Below are 12,716 nucleotides of genomic sequence, written 5' to 3' on the forward strand. Positions count from 1 at the left end.
GCGAGGAACCAGCTCTGTGTGTGTGTGTGCGCGTGTACCTCTGTTTCCAGGGGTGGGGACCAAAGAAATGACGGGGGGGAGGACTATAATTTTTATTCTTTCCCAACAAGCTTAAAAAAGAGAGATTTGAACGCTTATTCTATAGGTGTGTGCGCCTTGGTGCATATGGAATATATACCGGGTAAATTAAGGCTACGTATAGTCGTGTTCTTCTTTTATTCGACACAGATCATTAATAAAAGCAATTGAGGACTGTTAAAAAAATCTTCCATCCCTTCCTGAGAGAGTGGCAAGAGCCTGGGAAGAGGCTGCGTTTCCCCAGCCCGCGACAAAGCCACTTAGTCCGAGAAGAGGGGAGAGAAAATGGTAATAATAATGATAATAATAATAATTTAAAAAAAAAAAAAAAAAGAGTAGAAAAGGTCGCAAATAGCTTCCAACTCTCCCATCCCACCGCGCGTAAATATGAGCCTGTTGCGGGCACCATCATTCGTCTCCTTAAAAAGCCCGTAAACTTTATATGACACAATATCTAATAGTAATTTATTGGGGAGATATTGTAAATTCGAACTGGTTTAGTTAATAAAGGAGCTAATTAATGAGAACCAGCCTCGCTTTTGCAGATGGTGGAGGGCCCCGGGGGTGGGGGGCGCAGCATTTTTGGGGCAAAACCCTCGCCTATCGATTTTTTTATTTTTTTTAAAATGCTAAATATGACATTTTAGGGCGCTTCGCGATTCTTAAGCCAGTGCTGGGAGCCGTTGGCCTTTTTTTTTTTTTTTTTTTTTTTTTAATAAAATGCTTTATGGGATTTTTTATTATTTTTTTATGATGGGGAGGGGGGTGAAGCAAGCCGGGGCGGGAGGGGGGGGGAAGAAAAGGCGTAAAAAGGCGGAACTTGCTGTTGTGTTTTGTCTCGGCTGCCAGGGGAGGGGAGGGCCCCCCCCCTCCCTCCCAGCGCAATTTGGGGCTCACGTGACCCCCCCGGACCAATGAGGCCGAGCCGTCGGTTTAACTATGTTTAATGTCAGATAGCAATAAAGTAGAAGCTTTCGGTCAGGCCCGCGGAAATGGGCGAGCACAACCTCCTTAATCCCGGCTTTGTGGGACCTCTGGTGAACATCCACACGGGAGACACCTTCTACTTCCCTAATTTCCGTGCCTCCGGAGGGCAGCTGCCCGGTTTGCCTTCCCTCTCTTACCCCCGACGGGATAACGTCTGCTCCCTGCCCTGGGCATCCTCGGAACCCTGCAACGGGTACCCTCAGCCCTACCTGAGCAGCCCCGTCTCCATTAACCCTTCCTTCGGCAGAGCCTGCGACCTCGCCCGGGTGGAGGAAAGCAAATGTTATTACCGGGAAACCTGCACCGAAACCACCGGGCTCAAGAGGGAGGAGAGGGGCAGGGACAGTGCTTTGCTGCCCCTCGAATCCAGCCTCCCCAATGGCATGGGGGGCAATTTCAGCAAATATGACTATCCGAGCAGCGAGGCGGTGCCCCACGACCCTCCATCCTGCCAGTCCTTGGAGTCAGACTCCAGCTCCTCCTTGCTCAATGAAGGGAATAAAGGCACGACCGGAGAAGCGGGGGGTTTGGTGTCCCCCCTGAACCAAGGCAGCACTTTAGGCAACGGTGGTAAGGAGGGTGACGGGGCTGGAGCTGGTGGTGTTGGGGAGAGGGGTAGGGGCGGGGGGGTTTGCTTGGAAACTTGCCGGTTTTGGGGTTCCTCCGTGGTGGAATTCCTGGGCTCAGCGAGGGGAAGCGGCGTGTCTATATGTGCTGAGACCACTAGGGGTAGCACCGAAATCCCTAATGTTTTATTAGGTGGTGCTTCTTTTAAAAGAAAAGGCTATAAACATGTAAATATCCCATAAAAAAAAAAAAAAAAAAAAAAAAACAGAGAGAGAGAGAAAGACGCAAGAGAAAGGCAGGAGTTGCGCATCCCTGCGCGGCGCGGAGGGTTGGAGGAGCGTCCGGGGGCTTTTTGGGGACATCGTAGAGGTGTGTCTGCCCCGGGAAGGGGGGAGAAGGGCGGGATGCTTAAAAAAAAAAAAACCACCCCACACCCTTCAAAGCTGGCACTGGGGTGGAGGTTTCCCCCTGTTGCCGGGCTGGAGCGGCGGTGGAGCCTCTCCCGGCGGGTCCCAGGCTCGTCGCCCGCTCCTTGCCCGTCCTTTGCTCCGTGCCCCGGTTATAACGCTCCCCACCTCTCCCTCCCTCCCCTTCCTGGGCTCGCCCCACGCGTCACCCGTGGCCGTGGGAGGCAGCTGGGAGCATCCTTAAGCACCCACGACCAGAACAACGGGGGACCCTGGGGGGAAAAGGTGAAAAAAAAAAAAAAAAAAAAAAAAAAAAAAAAAGGTGCTGGGGTGCCCCCCCCCTTCCTTTTTTTTTTTTTTTTTTTTTTTTTAAAGAGGAGGGGTTTTATTTTTTCCTTGCCGAGTGTTCAACTCTCGCTCCCCCTTTGCCAGGTGCTCCTTGGTACCCGATGCACACACGATCCCGGAAAAAACGAAAACCCTATTCCAAACTGCAGCTGGCAGAGCTGGAAGGGGAGTTTATGGTCAATGAATTCATTACTCGCCAAAGAAGGAGGGAGCTCTCAGACCGATTAAACCTGAGCGACCAGCAGGTGAAGATCTGGTTCCAGAACCGGCGTATGAAAAAGAAAAGACTCCTCCTGAGAGAGCAAGCCCTTTCTTTCTTTTAAAGTTTTAAAAGCGTCCGTGTCGGGTATTAAAAAAAAAAAAACAACCAAACAACAACAAAAAAACCCAAACCCAAACCAAACAAAAAAAACAAACCGCAAAAAAAAACCCGCAACAACAAAAAAAAGCCCACATAGACTCTAGCGTTCACCCGAGCTCCGGGGACTTTACCTGATCATTCTTAATCCCCCCACCCTTCCTTACCCAATGAATAAAGAAATAATATTAATAAATAATCAGTTTCCCTTAAAATATGAAACCCGACAGAGAGGAAAAAAAAAAAAAAAAATTAAATAATGCATCTTCTCCACCGGGACCGCGGGGGGACAGACGGCTTCCAGAGATGCTCGGCGGGCTGAAGGGGAGGTTTTGAGCGCGACTTTAGCCGCTTTGCCTTTGCCAGCAGCACAGGTAGGGTTTTCGTGCAGCGCCGGGCACCGTCGGAGCCGTCGGGGGCCGCCGGTCCCGCTTCCCCCCCCCCCCCGGCTTCGGTTGGCGGCGAGACCGGGGTTGGGGGTGATGAGGGTGGATCCTGGACCTGGGCTGCCACGCAGGGTTTAGGGCTGGTTTGGCGTTTAGCGGGTAAGCGGGAGGGGAAAAGAGCAAAAATAAAGGAATAGGGGGGAAAAAAAAAAAAAAAAATATTGGGTGTGTTTTTCTCAGCCTAATTTGGGAGTTTGCGGCTAATCAAGGTCTCTAGGCTTAATCAGGCTCTCTAGGAAGAGGCGAGAGACGAAGGCTGTGTATATATCCGCTGTATATGGTCTATATCTCTATAATATATGCGGTCCGTGTATCACACTATGTCCCCGTAGATATGAAGCTTGATGCAGGAGGTGGTGTTGTCCTCAACGCCAGAATGTCACAAGGAGAAGGAAAACGCACACGCACACCCCTAGAAAACCCTTCCAGGGGGAAAAAAAAAAATAAAAAAATAAAAAAATTCACACCACCCAAACCCTAAATTTCCTTTCACGTAAACTGAGCCTTTCGGAGATTTTTTTGTTGTTGTTCTTTCTCCGAATTCCCAGCGTTTCTCTGCACTACCCTCAAATTGGATCCTTCCTCTTAAAAAAAAAAAAAATAATATTCTTTGCGACAGCTCTGCTGACGGATTATGTATGCTGTTTTACTGTGTTTATTGATGACAACGTAGGAAAATAGGTAGGGAAAAAATAATCCTTTTTTGTACCCTCCGGTGATAACAGCTCTTGGAGTCTGGGCGAGTCGCATCTCTCCTTCCTTGGGATAACTCGGAAGATGCGATTTGTCGCCTGGGTGTTATATTCTCAACTTTTTTTTTTTTGAAAAAAAAAAAAAAAGAGATTGCGAGCTTTTTTTAAGGAAATATATCTCATTCAGCTTTGTCTTCCTTCCCCAGCTGCCCATCAGAGTAAAAAAATGCAGGTTTTTAGCAAGGGTGATGCTCTTTTTACCTCCCTAAAGAGTCCCGCTAGCTGCGAACAGGGACTTTAAGAAGAGGTTTCAGTCTTTGGGGGTCGGGGGGGGGGGGTGTTGGCTCCCTAAACCCGTCTGGCTTTTTCCCTTTCAGAGCAATAGAGAGGGGCCTGGTAGGATGCGACGCGATCTCTTTGTACGTGTGCTCGGATTTTCTGGGGAAAAAAACCACCAATTTTCGTGATTCCCTGTCAGGTCTGTGTTCAAGGCACTTTTAGGTCGGGGGAAAGCGAGGCGGGGGGGGTAGGACGGGGGGAGCGGCAGGTTTAGGGCCCTGAGGAGCTTTCCTTGCATGGGAATTTAGGATAAAAAGGGGGAAAAAAAAAAAAAAAAAAAAAAAGAGGAATTTTTCGTTCAGGCTGAAGGAGAGAGGGGGGCAGCGGCGCTGCAGCCCAGCGTTTTGCCACGCCGCGCTTTGCTCCATTCGTTTTATATCGGAGGGGGGATTAATTTTATGGCAAAGCAGCGTTTTCTGGGAAGTCTGGATGCTCACCACGTGCTCCCGCTTCCCCGCGTTCATGGTCATGACCAGCAGCGCCGAGGAATGCTTTTATTTACGAGCTGCAAAGGATGGAGCCGACTCCTTAAAAAAAAAAAAAAAAAAAAAAAAATCCCTCCCTGGGCTGAAAGGAGCCTTTTCCTTCAGTTTTATTTCTGTAGGAGCACCCAACAGACCCTCCTCCCTTCATCCCCATCCCTTCCTCAGTTGCTTCCCCTTTTTTTGCGCTTTTATTTTATTTTATTTTTTTTTAATTCCCAACCCGGCAAATGTCACAGTTTTATTTCCTTCCACTTGTTTTTGCAAAGAAAGACACACACACACACACCCCCTCATCTCCTCCTTCAGTGCTTGCTTCTGGGCGAGGGTCCCCTTTTGCCCCCTTCTCCCGCACAAAAGGGCCGCCGCGGAGGGTATCGCCTGTCGCGATACTGTGCAATAAAGCCTAGGATGTGTTCAAACACACATACATGGAGCTACATCTCTAGATGCTCCAGCTCGACCATGTGCAATGAAAAAGAGGAAGGTGATGTGGAGGAATGCAATGTCTTGGGGAGATTTGGGGGAGGAGGGTGCAGGGGCGGTGGGAGGAGATTTTGGGGAGTGACCGTAGCGGGGGGAGATGGGGGGGGAAATTTTTTGGGGGGTGGTTGTGGGTTTGGGTGCTTTCAGAGCACGTTGGCACCGGGTCGCAGGGATTTGGGGCGGTGCGGTGTCGTGGGGACAAGCGGGGGGGGGGGGTTGTAATTCCACGGGGGGTGGAAAAAAAAAAAAAAAAGGACCAAATCCAGGCAGATTTTGCTGTTCTGAGCTCCCAACAGCCCCCCACACACCCCCCCCAGCAATGAGGCAGCGGTGGGGATGGGGGCCGGGGGTTGAGGAAGGTAGGAAGGAGGGTGAGTTACGGTGAGATGTCAGCAGTGCTGTGTTGGATTTCAATCCCACCATCCCAAAAAACAAATCAATCCGTTTCGTTATTCTTCACCCACCGAGGGGCACTTGTATCCCCCGAAAAAAAAAAAAAAAAAATCACAAAAAAAAAAAAAAAGGCAAACCCACCAAAACTCTCCCCCCAACACAAAGGCCAAGGCACCAGCAGCAACCCCTAGAGAAAATGCCGAAGAAAATGAAAATATATGCAATATTCTCTTCCAGATTGCTTTAAAAAGGCGGGTCGGTGGGATTTCTGGTTGTTCTGTGTTTGTTCTCCGTGGACGTGGCGTTGTTTTTTCTGCTTGTACCCCCTAGTCTAGGTTGGTGCCGTTGTTAATATTCATCCCTCGCAGTATAGTTCATCTGTAATGTTTCTTTACCTCAAGTTATTCTATGTAGGGTCTATGCAAATGTCTGTTATAGCACGTTCGGGCTTTATATAGTCATGTAAAAAGTTGCTTCACAATAATAATAATAATTAAAAAAATAATGTATTATTATGTGATTTCTTGATAATAAATAAAATGGCCCAAACCTCTACTTGGTGATTTACTGTTTACTATTTAAAATTAGTATCAACTTGCAAGGTTAATAAAAGAACAACAATAACAAAAAAAAATTATATTGGCCAGCCTTGCCTTCTGTGGCTTGTAGATCATCTACTGCTTAAAAAAAAAAAAAAAAAAAAAAAAAAGTAATTAAATGGATGTGTAAAGTGCGTTGTAAAAGGAGAGAAATATCGCTCGCTGCGTCGCTCTAAATATAATTAGAAAAATCCTGGGGAAACAAGAAGCATAAGTTAATCTCCAAACTGCTGGTTTAATAAGAGTTATACTCGTGCACGTAGCATTAATTGGAAGTAAAAACTCAACTGGGATGCTATTATTTAATTTTATTTTTTTTTTTTTCCTAAAAAAGCTTGAATATCGGCTAATTGGGATTTTTTTGTCTCTGGGGGAGGGTACAGGGGGACCTCACCTCTCCTGGAAGCGGGTCCCTGCCCCGGGGGCTCCCACGGTCCCTCTGTCCGGGTGGAATTGCTACAGGGCTGGTCCCCTCCTAGACACAGGAGCCAGAGGAACGTCAAAGAAATCCTGGGTCTGACTTTAAAATGGGAATGAGACGTGAAAGCGCGGCTCTTAAATTGGAAATATATTAGACTGGGTTTAGATTCGGGCATCTTGATGCTTATTGTTATGGTTATGGTTATTAGGAGCAGCGTTATTGCGTTTCTTCGGTGTAAATTCGCAGCAAATTCATTTAACAAGAGGAAAAAAAATAACCCCGTCAGGCCAATTTAAATAAATTAGATTACGATTTCCTCGATCTCTCTCCAAGCGGATATTTAGATATAATGGATTCTCTGGGTTTTTTTTGCTTTCGGGGGAGATGCCACACACTTCTTAGAGGCAGGGGAAAAAAAAAAAAAAAAACAAAAAAGAAAAAAAAAAAAAAAAACAAAAAACAAACAAACCAGATTTTAGAAGATCGATAAAGGATATTAATTAAAGAAATGCCAAAGTAAACCACGGTGAGTCAACTCATCCTTCCCCCAGTCCTGGCCGTATCCAACCCCAAGCCCAGTAACCCCCAGTTTAGCCCAACCTCCAGTCTGGGAACACTGGGAGCCACCGACCTGAGCCTCAGCCTGACGGTGTTAAGATCAGGGGTTTTTTTTCTGCGGAAAACACACGATTAAGATAAATTCATACATTCTTCTCCGTTTCCTCAGAGAGGATTCCCCAACACAAGGTGGGTGCACTTCAGGTCTTCCAAAAATAAAAGATTTGTCCAGTCCTGAGAAGTTTAATTATTTTTTTTTCTGCCTCCTTTTTTCTTCTTTTTTTCTTTTTTCTTTTTTCTTTTTTTCCCCCCAGGAGCTGTTGGATTTGGACAAGAGAGGAAGAAGGAGGAAAGGAAATATATCTCTAGGAATGGGCCCCAGCAGCAAACCCCATCCACCCCTCCAGAGAGATTTAAGTTTGGGAATAAAAAGCAGCAGTAATTGGGGAAATCTACAGGGTTTGGGGTTTCCACGGAGTAAAAATTCAAGGTTTTTTTCCTGTATTAGTTACTTTTTCTACTTTGTATTTTATCTTTTTTAACACGGGGGCACCACACTTTCCTTCTGTTTCTCTCGCTCCGGGAGAATCTATGTACTTACATATTGTACAAGCAAACCCAAATTAGACTTTTATCCATTTTTATTTCCTTCTTCCTATGTCCCTGCGCCAATCTGGCAGGAAAATGGGGCAGGAGGAGGAATTACGCCGCACAGGTTCGAGTACTATAGGGTGACATAAATTGTCTATATTATAAGCCGGTTCACCTTGAAGAGGAATAGTTGGATTTCAAAGGCATTCAAACACGAAAATAGATAAAACTTATTTATTACCAGCGAACGGATAGAACAAATTGTTGCTTCGCCGTAAAAATCTGTATTATTTCTGGGCTGGTTTCTTTTATTCGGCGGCGTATTTCATCGCTCCGGCTTTCAAATGAATTCGTTAGGGAGGGGAGAAAACCCGCATCTCTTTAATTATGAGGAATATTTCTACTGCTGGTGACAAAGACCGAGGCGCTATTTCATTGCTATTGCAAAAAAAAAAAAAAAAAAAATTAAAAAAATCGTAGAAAATATTCATGCTTGAGGGTCAATTTTAGGGATTTATCTCTGTTTCGGTACTTTCAGCGTATAATATGGGAAATAGAATGTGCAAAGCAGGGATACAAAAAGGTTTGGTTGGTTGGTTTTGGTGTTGTTTTTTTTTTTTTTTTTTTTTTCCCCCTGAGCCAGAAGATACGTTCTTGACACCTTTGTGCTGAAGAAATGTCTGTCTGAACTCTGCAAAACCCGACCCGACTTAGCGCTGGGCTCATTTCAGAGCCGGTCAGAGCCGCTTTAAGCAAAGTTTAATCAGACACTCCGCGAGAAACACCCAAAAATCAAAGCGAAAAGTCAAAATTCTCCCCTCCCGCTCCTCGTTTTCTCCCAACCCTATTTTTTCCTGAGCCAAAACGGGCTTTTTCACACCCAAATCCAGGGGTGGTTTAGCAGAAGGAAAAATAGGAAGAGTTTAAAGTGCGGGAGAAAATAAACCCGGCCACGCTGCTGACACCCAGGTCGGTGCTTCGCCAGGAGGGGAGAGACGTGAAAAATCTTTTTTTTTTTTTTTTTTTTTTTTTCTCCTACAGGCCCCCCAAAATAAAGAATAAAGGCGTAACCTCTATAGCATGGAAGGCGAGGCGGGGGGGGGGCCCATGTAGGTGTCCCCGCGTGTGCGTGGGCTTTGTGTGCGCTCAGCCCCTTCGGACCAAAAAGAAGCAGCGCAAAGAGGTGACAGCGGCGTGGGTGCCATGAGGGGGGGGGGGGTAAGTGGGTGCTGAAGGGTGGGGGGCACCTTTAATGGATGGATGTTGCCTGATGGGGGGGGGTGTGGTGTGCGGCGGGGGGTGCTGGTGGCGTTAAACACGGGTGATTTGGGAATAACACGCAGGGGGAAAAGTAGCGTTGAGGGGGGGGGGGGGGGCATTTTCAAGACGTGTCGGTTGCATTGCCACCTCAAAACCACCCCCCCACCCCCCCCCCGCAGCAACGCAGACAAAAGCAAACTCCTCCTTGCAGCCGCGTTTTGCCGGGCTGCAGCTTCCGAGCGTTACAGCAATTAACAAAACGTGTAATAATTGAAATGAAAATGAGCAGAGTGATTGGATTTCCCTCTCCCGGTCTGTGTGTGGCTCAGGCTCCGTCCTTTGGCTAATTCCGTGATATATTAACTGTTTGCTTTCCTCCCCCGTGCTATTGTGGGGACTGTTTTCAAGCCCATAGCTCCCCCCCCCCCCTTATCATTAATATGCCAGCGCGTTATTGCCGAAGAATGTCTTGGTTTGGTTCCGAGTGGGGGGTTCATAAATATAAAATAAACACAGAGTGGGAATAATTAGCAGCATTTATCAGCATATGGCCACCCACCCCACTTTGAAACCTTCCAGACCCTGCTAGAGGAAAATGAAGTACGTTTGCAAGTAATTAGTTTTAAGCAAATCATTTCGAATGGAAACTTGTAGGTAAAGCCTAATGAAGTGCAGAGGGGAATAAAAAAAAATTTTAAAAAATAATAATAAAAAAAAAAAAGCAGCAAGCCTCTTTTTATTGCTTGGTAGGTAGCAAGTAGACACAGCAATATTTTACTGTTGAGAGAATAAATTAATTAATATATCTGTAGCTAGCAAGTACAATGGCTCCATGGATGACTGCATTTAAAGGAGATATATGTATCCAGTCTCACTGGTGTTGTTAACAAGAGTGATAATAAAGATGAAAAGGATAAGAAAGATAAAAAGATCCGTCGGCTTGTACTCCTTACTGCGGGTAAATTGCGCGGATTTTCTAATGGCTGCGTCTTGTTGACTCTCCACAAACTTTTTTTTTTTTTTTTTTTTTAGACGCAGACTTCATTAAGTGACTTTATTTTCACGTTGCTCAAATAGGAAATAAAGATACGCGCCCCTCGCCCCCCAATAAATCTCGTATTAACGATCCTTCTCTGCAGTTTAAGGGGAGGGGGGGCGGTGTGTCTCTATTCTGCCTATTTCAGATTTAAAAAAAAAAAAAAAAAGAAAAAAAGCTGGTTTGAAAATAAAGGATTTTACCTGCTTTTGTCAATGCAGAAATTTTATTTTTTTTTCTTTTTTCTTCCCTATGCGTCTGTGGTCCCAGAAAAACTCAGAAATCTTATCTCTCCCCCAGTCAGAATAAATCACATTTAGTCCCTGTTTTGGTCTAGCTGGAATATGAGAGTTTGTGCCTCAAATCCGCATTAAAAACCTACCTGTAATTTTTTAAGAGAGTTTGTGCTTTAATTTTAGGCTTGAGTTAGCCAAACACGGCCACAGAGAACACATAAACCATCAGGGTATCTCATTATAAAAACGTTTGCCAAAATTAATTTATTTCAAAGGGAAAGCGTATTAATATTCATTTTTGCAGCCAGTACACTCCTGTGCCTCCCAAACCTACATGTCGGGTGGAGAAGTGTCGATAATTACAGAGAGTGTGGAAATTCATTTTATTTTTATGATTAACCAGTAAACTATTATGAGGTGAGACGAGACGCTGCTAAAGGAGAAAGCATTTAAAAAATTAGGAATGGAAAAGTACAGTGTGAGACCCAAGGTAGCAATGAGGAATGTCGGGCAGGCTTCGGGTCCAGTAAAATCAAGAAAAAAAAAATAAATAAAAAGGAAAAGAATAAAGGCCATACATACCTCAAATCAAACCATCTTAAGGTAGAAATAATATTTTTTAAATGATATTTTAATAGCTGGTGTGAGCCAGGGCGCGCTTTTTTTTTTTTTCTTCGCTGAAAAATAAATCCCGTGGGGGTTTTGCGGGGATCTGGGGGACTAAATGCGGACCGGGGGGGGGGGGCGGTGTGTACGTGAACACCCCTTGGAGTGGAAATAACCCTGCAGAGCTCCGGTGTGTAACCGTGGAGCAAGGTACGAGTACAGCCCAGCTCACCCTGCTCACCCCCCCCAGCCAAGGACCGACCAACTCATCTCATCAACGGGCACCCCACTGCCGGGGGGGGGAGGCAAGCTAAAGCAATATTGTGATTTTTTTTTTTTTTAGCCAATCCTGCTCATTTTTTTGGGGGGGGGCTGCCGGGATCACAGGGCTTTTCCTTTGGATTTTCCCTCTCTGTGGCTCTTAACACCTCATACCACCCCCCCAAAAAAAAAAAATCTCGCTTTTCCAACTTCCAGCCAGAGCCCAAACACTGACTTTATGGGTATTTAAACCAACCATCTTCATCTGTAATTGTGGATGAAGAGTATTTATTGCTCCGGTGGATAACTAGATATATAATTATCTCTTTATAGAGAGACTGTGAAATAAAGCATCTGTCCTCCCCCGTCCTCCCCCCCCCCAGACACACACAAAGGCGGGTGAACAACCGGCAAAGTTACAGATCTGCACAAGCACTTCATTTTTTTTTTTTATTTTTATTTTTTTTCTCACCCAAAATGCATTCATCAAAGTCCGAGGAACCTCTCCTCAAACTTAAAAAAAAAAAAAAAAAAAAATCCTCCTAACCCAATTAAATGTCTCTGCCATGGATATTTTATTTTTTTTTTTTTCCCCGAATGGAGCTAAAGAAAATACCTATTTGCAAAGAGGAGCCGCGCTGGCTGCCGCGGTTCCGCGTTGTCCTTTTTATAGGGGAAAAGGGATTTTGAGGTGAATTTCGGAAAAAAAAAAAAAAAAAAAAGTGCTCGGGGAAAAATGCTGCGCGATTTTTCGGTGCCTCTTTAGAGGACGGGGCGGGGGGGGGGTCGTGGGGACGGGGATGCGGTGGGGTGAAAGGAGATTTCTTGGGGAAAGTGGAGGGTCTGCTCGACAATAATAGCGATTTTTTTTTTTTTTTTTTAGGCAAAAGATAAAACTTCCCTTCCCCTCTTCACGCCCACCCCCCCCCCCCCCCCACACCTTCAAGGGTTGCAAATAAATTTTGAAAATGTTGATTTTTTGGAGGGGTCCGGCGCAGGAGCTGCCTTGCACTCAACCTCATACACACACATACATCCTTCCCCGATTTTTTTTTTTTTTTTTTTTTTCCCCCCTAGATTTCCGCGCCTGCGGAGGGCTGCCCGCTCTCCCCGCGGGAGGAGCCGTCTGGGCTGCCCGTCTGGGTGGGCGGGGGCCGCCCTCGCAAAGTGAAGGTCAAGTTAAGCCTCCAGCCTCCCTTCCGCGGCCCGTCCGCGCTGCTCCGCCGCAGCCCCGCGGGCAATGCCATGGCCGGCGACCTGCCCGCTCAATGCCGCAACCCCGATTTTTATCAAACCCCCTTTTTTCCCCCCAACCCCCCCCCCCCGCCTCCCATGAGATGAGCCAAGTGCTGAAACACCAAAGGGGGGCGGTTGTTTTTACGGAGCCTTTTTCTCCAAATCCTGATTTTTATTTTTATTTTTATTTTCATCCTTTCTCCCCCTCCCTAAGCCGGACTGCAGACTTCAAACAAGGTCTTTCCCCCCTTCTCCTTTTTCTTCTTCTTTTTTTTTTTTTTTTTTTTCTCCTTCTCTTTTCCCAGCAAGATGCAAACCCGTCTGCCATG

At 46.0% G+C, this 12,716-nt stretch overlaps 1 protein-coding gene across 1 annotated transcript; it reads left to right on the plus strand.

Moving 5' to 3' along the window:
- The first annotated feature begins 1,070 nt into the window (after positions 1 to 1,070).
- HOXC12 (homeobox C12) lies at positions 1,071 to 3,262 on the plus strand. The gene is made up of 2 exons (XM_074929677.1): positions 1,071 to 1,635; positions 2,472 to 3,262. The coding sequence occupies exons 1-2, from the start codon at positions 1,071 to 1,073 to the stop codon at positions 2,708 to 2,710; spliced, it is 804 nt and encodes a 267-aa protein (XP_074785778.1). The 3' UTR covers positions 2,711 to 3,262.
- The last annotated feature ends 9,454 nt before the right edge of the window (positions 3,263 to 12,716 follow it).

Source organism: Athene noctua, chromosome 30 (genome assembly GCF_965140245.1).
Source record: "Athene noctua chromosome 30, bAthNoc1.hap1.1, whole genome shotgun sequence".
Classification (NCBI taxonomy): Eukaryota; Metazoa; Chordata; class Aves; order Strigiformes; family Strigidae; genus Athene; species Athene noctua.

Bases quoted from the DNA above. Each gene is read 5' to 3' on its own strand.
- HOXC12 (XM_074929677.1), top strand. From the start codon at position 1,071: ATGGGCGAGCACAACCTCCTTAATCCCGGCTTTGTGGGACCTCTGGTG. The intron at 1,636-2,471 runs GTAAGGAGGGTG...CCCCTTTGCCAG, and splicing joins CAGCACTTTAGGCAACGGTG to GTGCTCCTTGGTACCCGATG.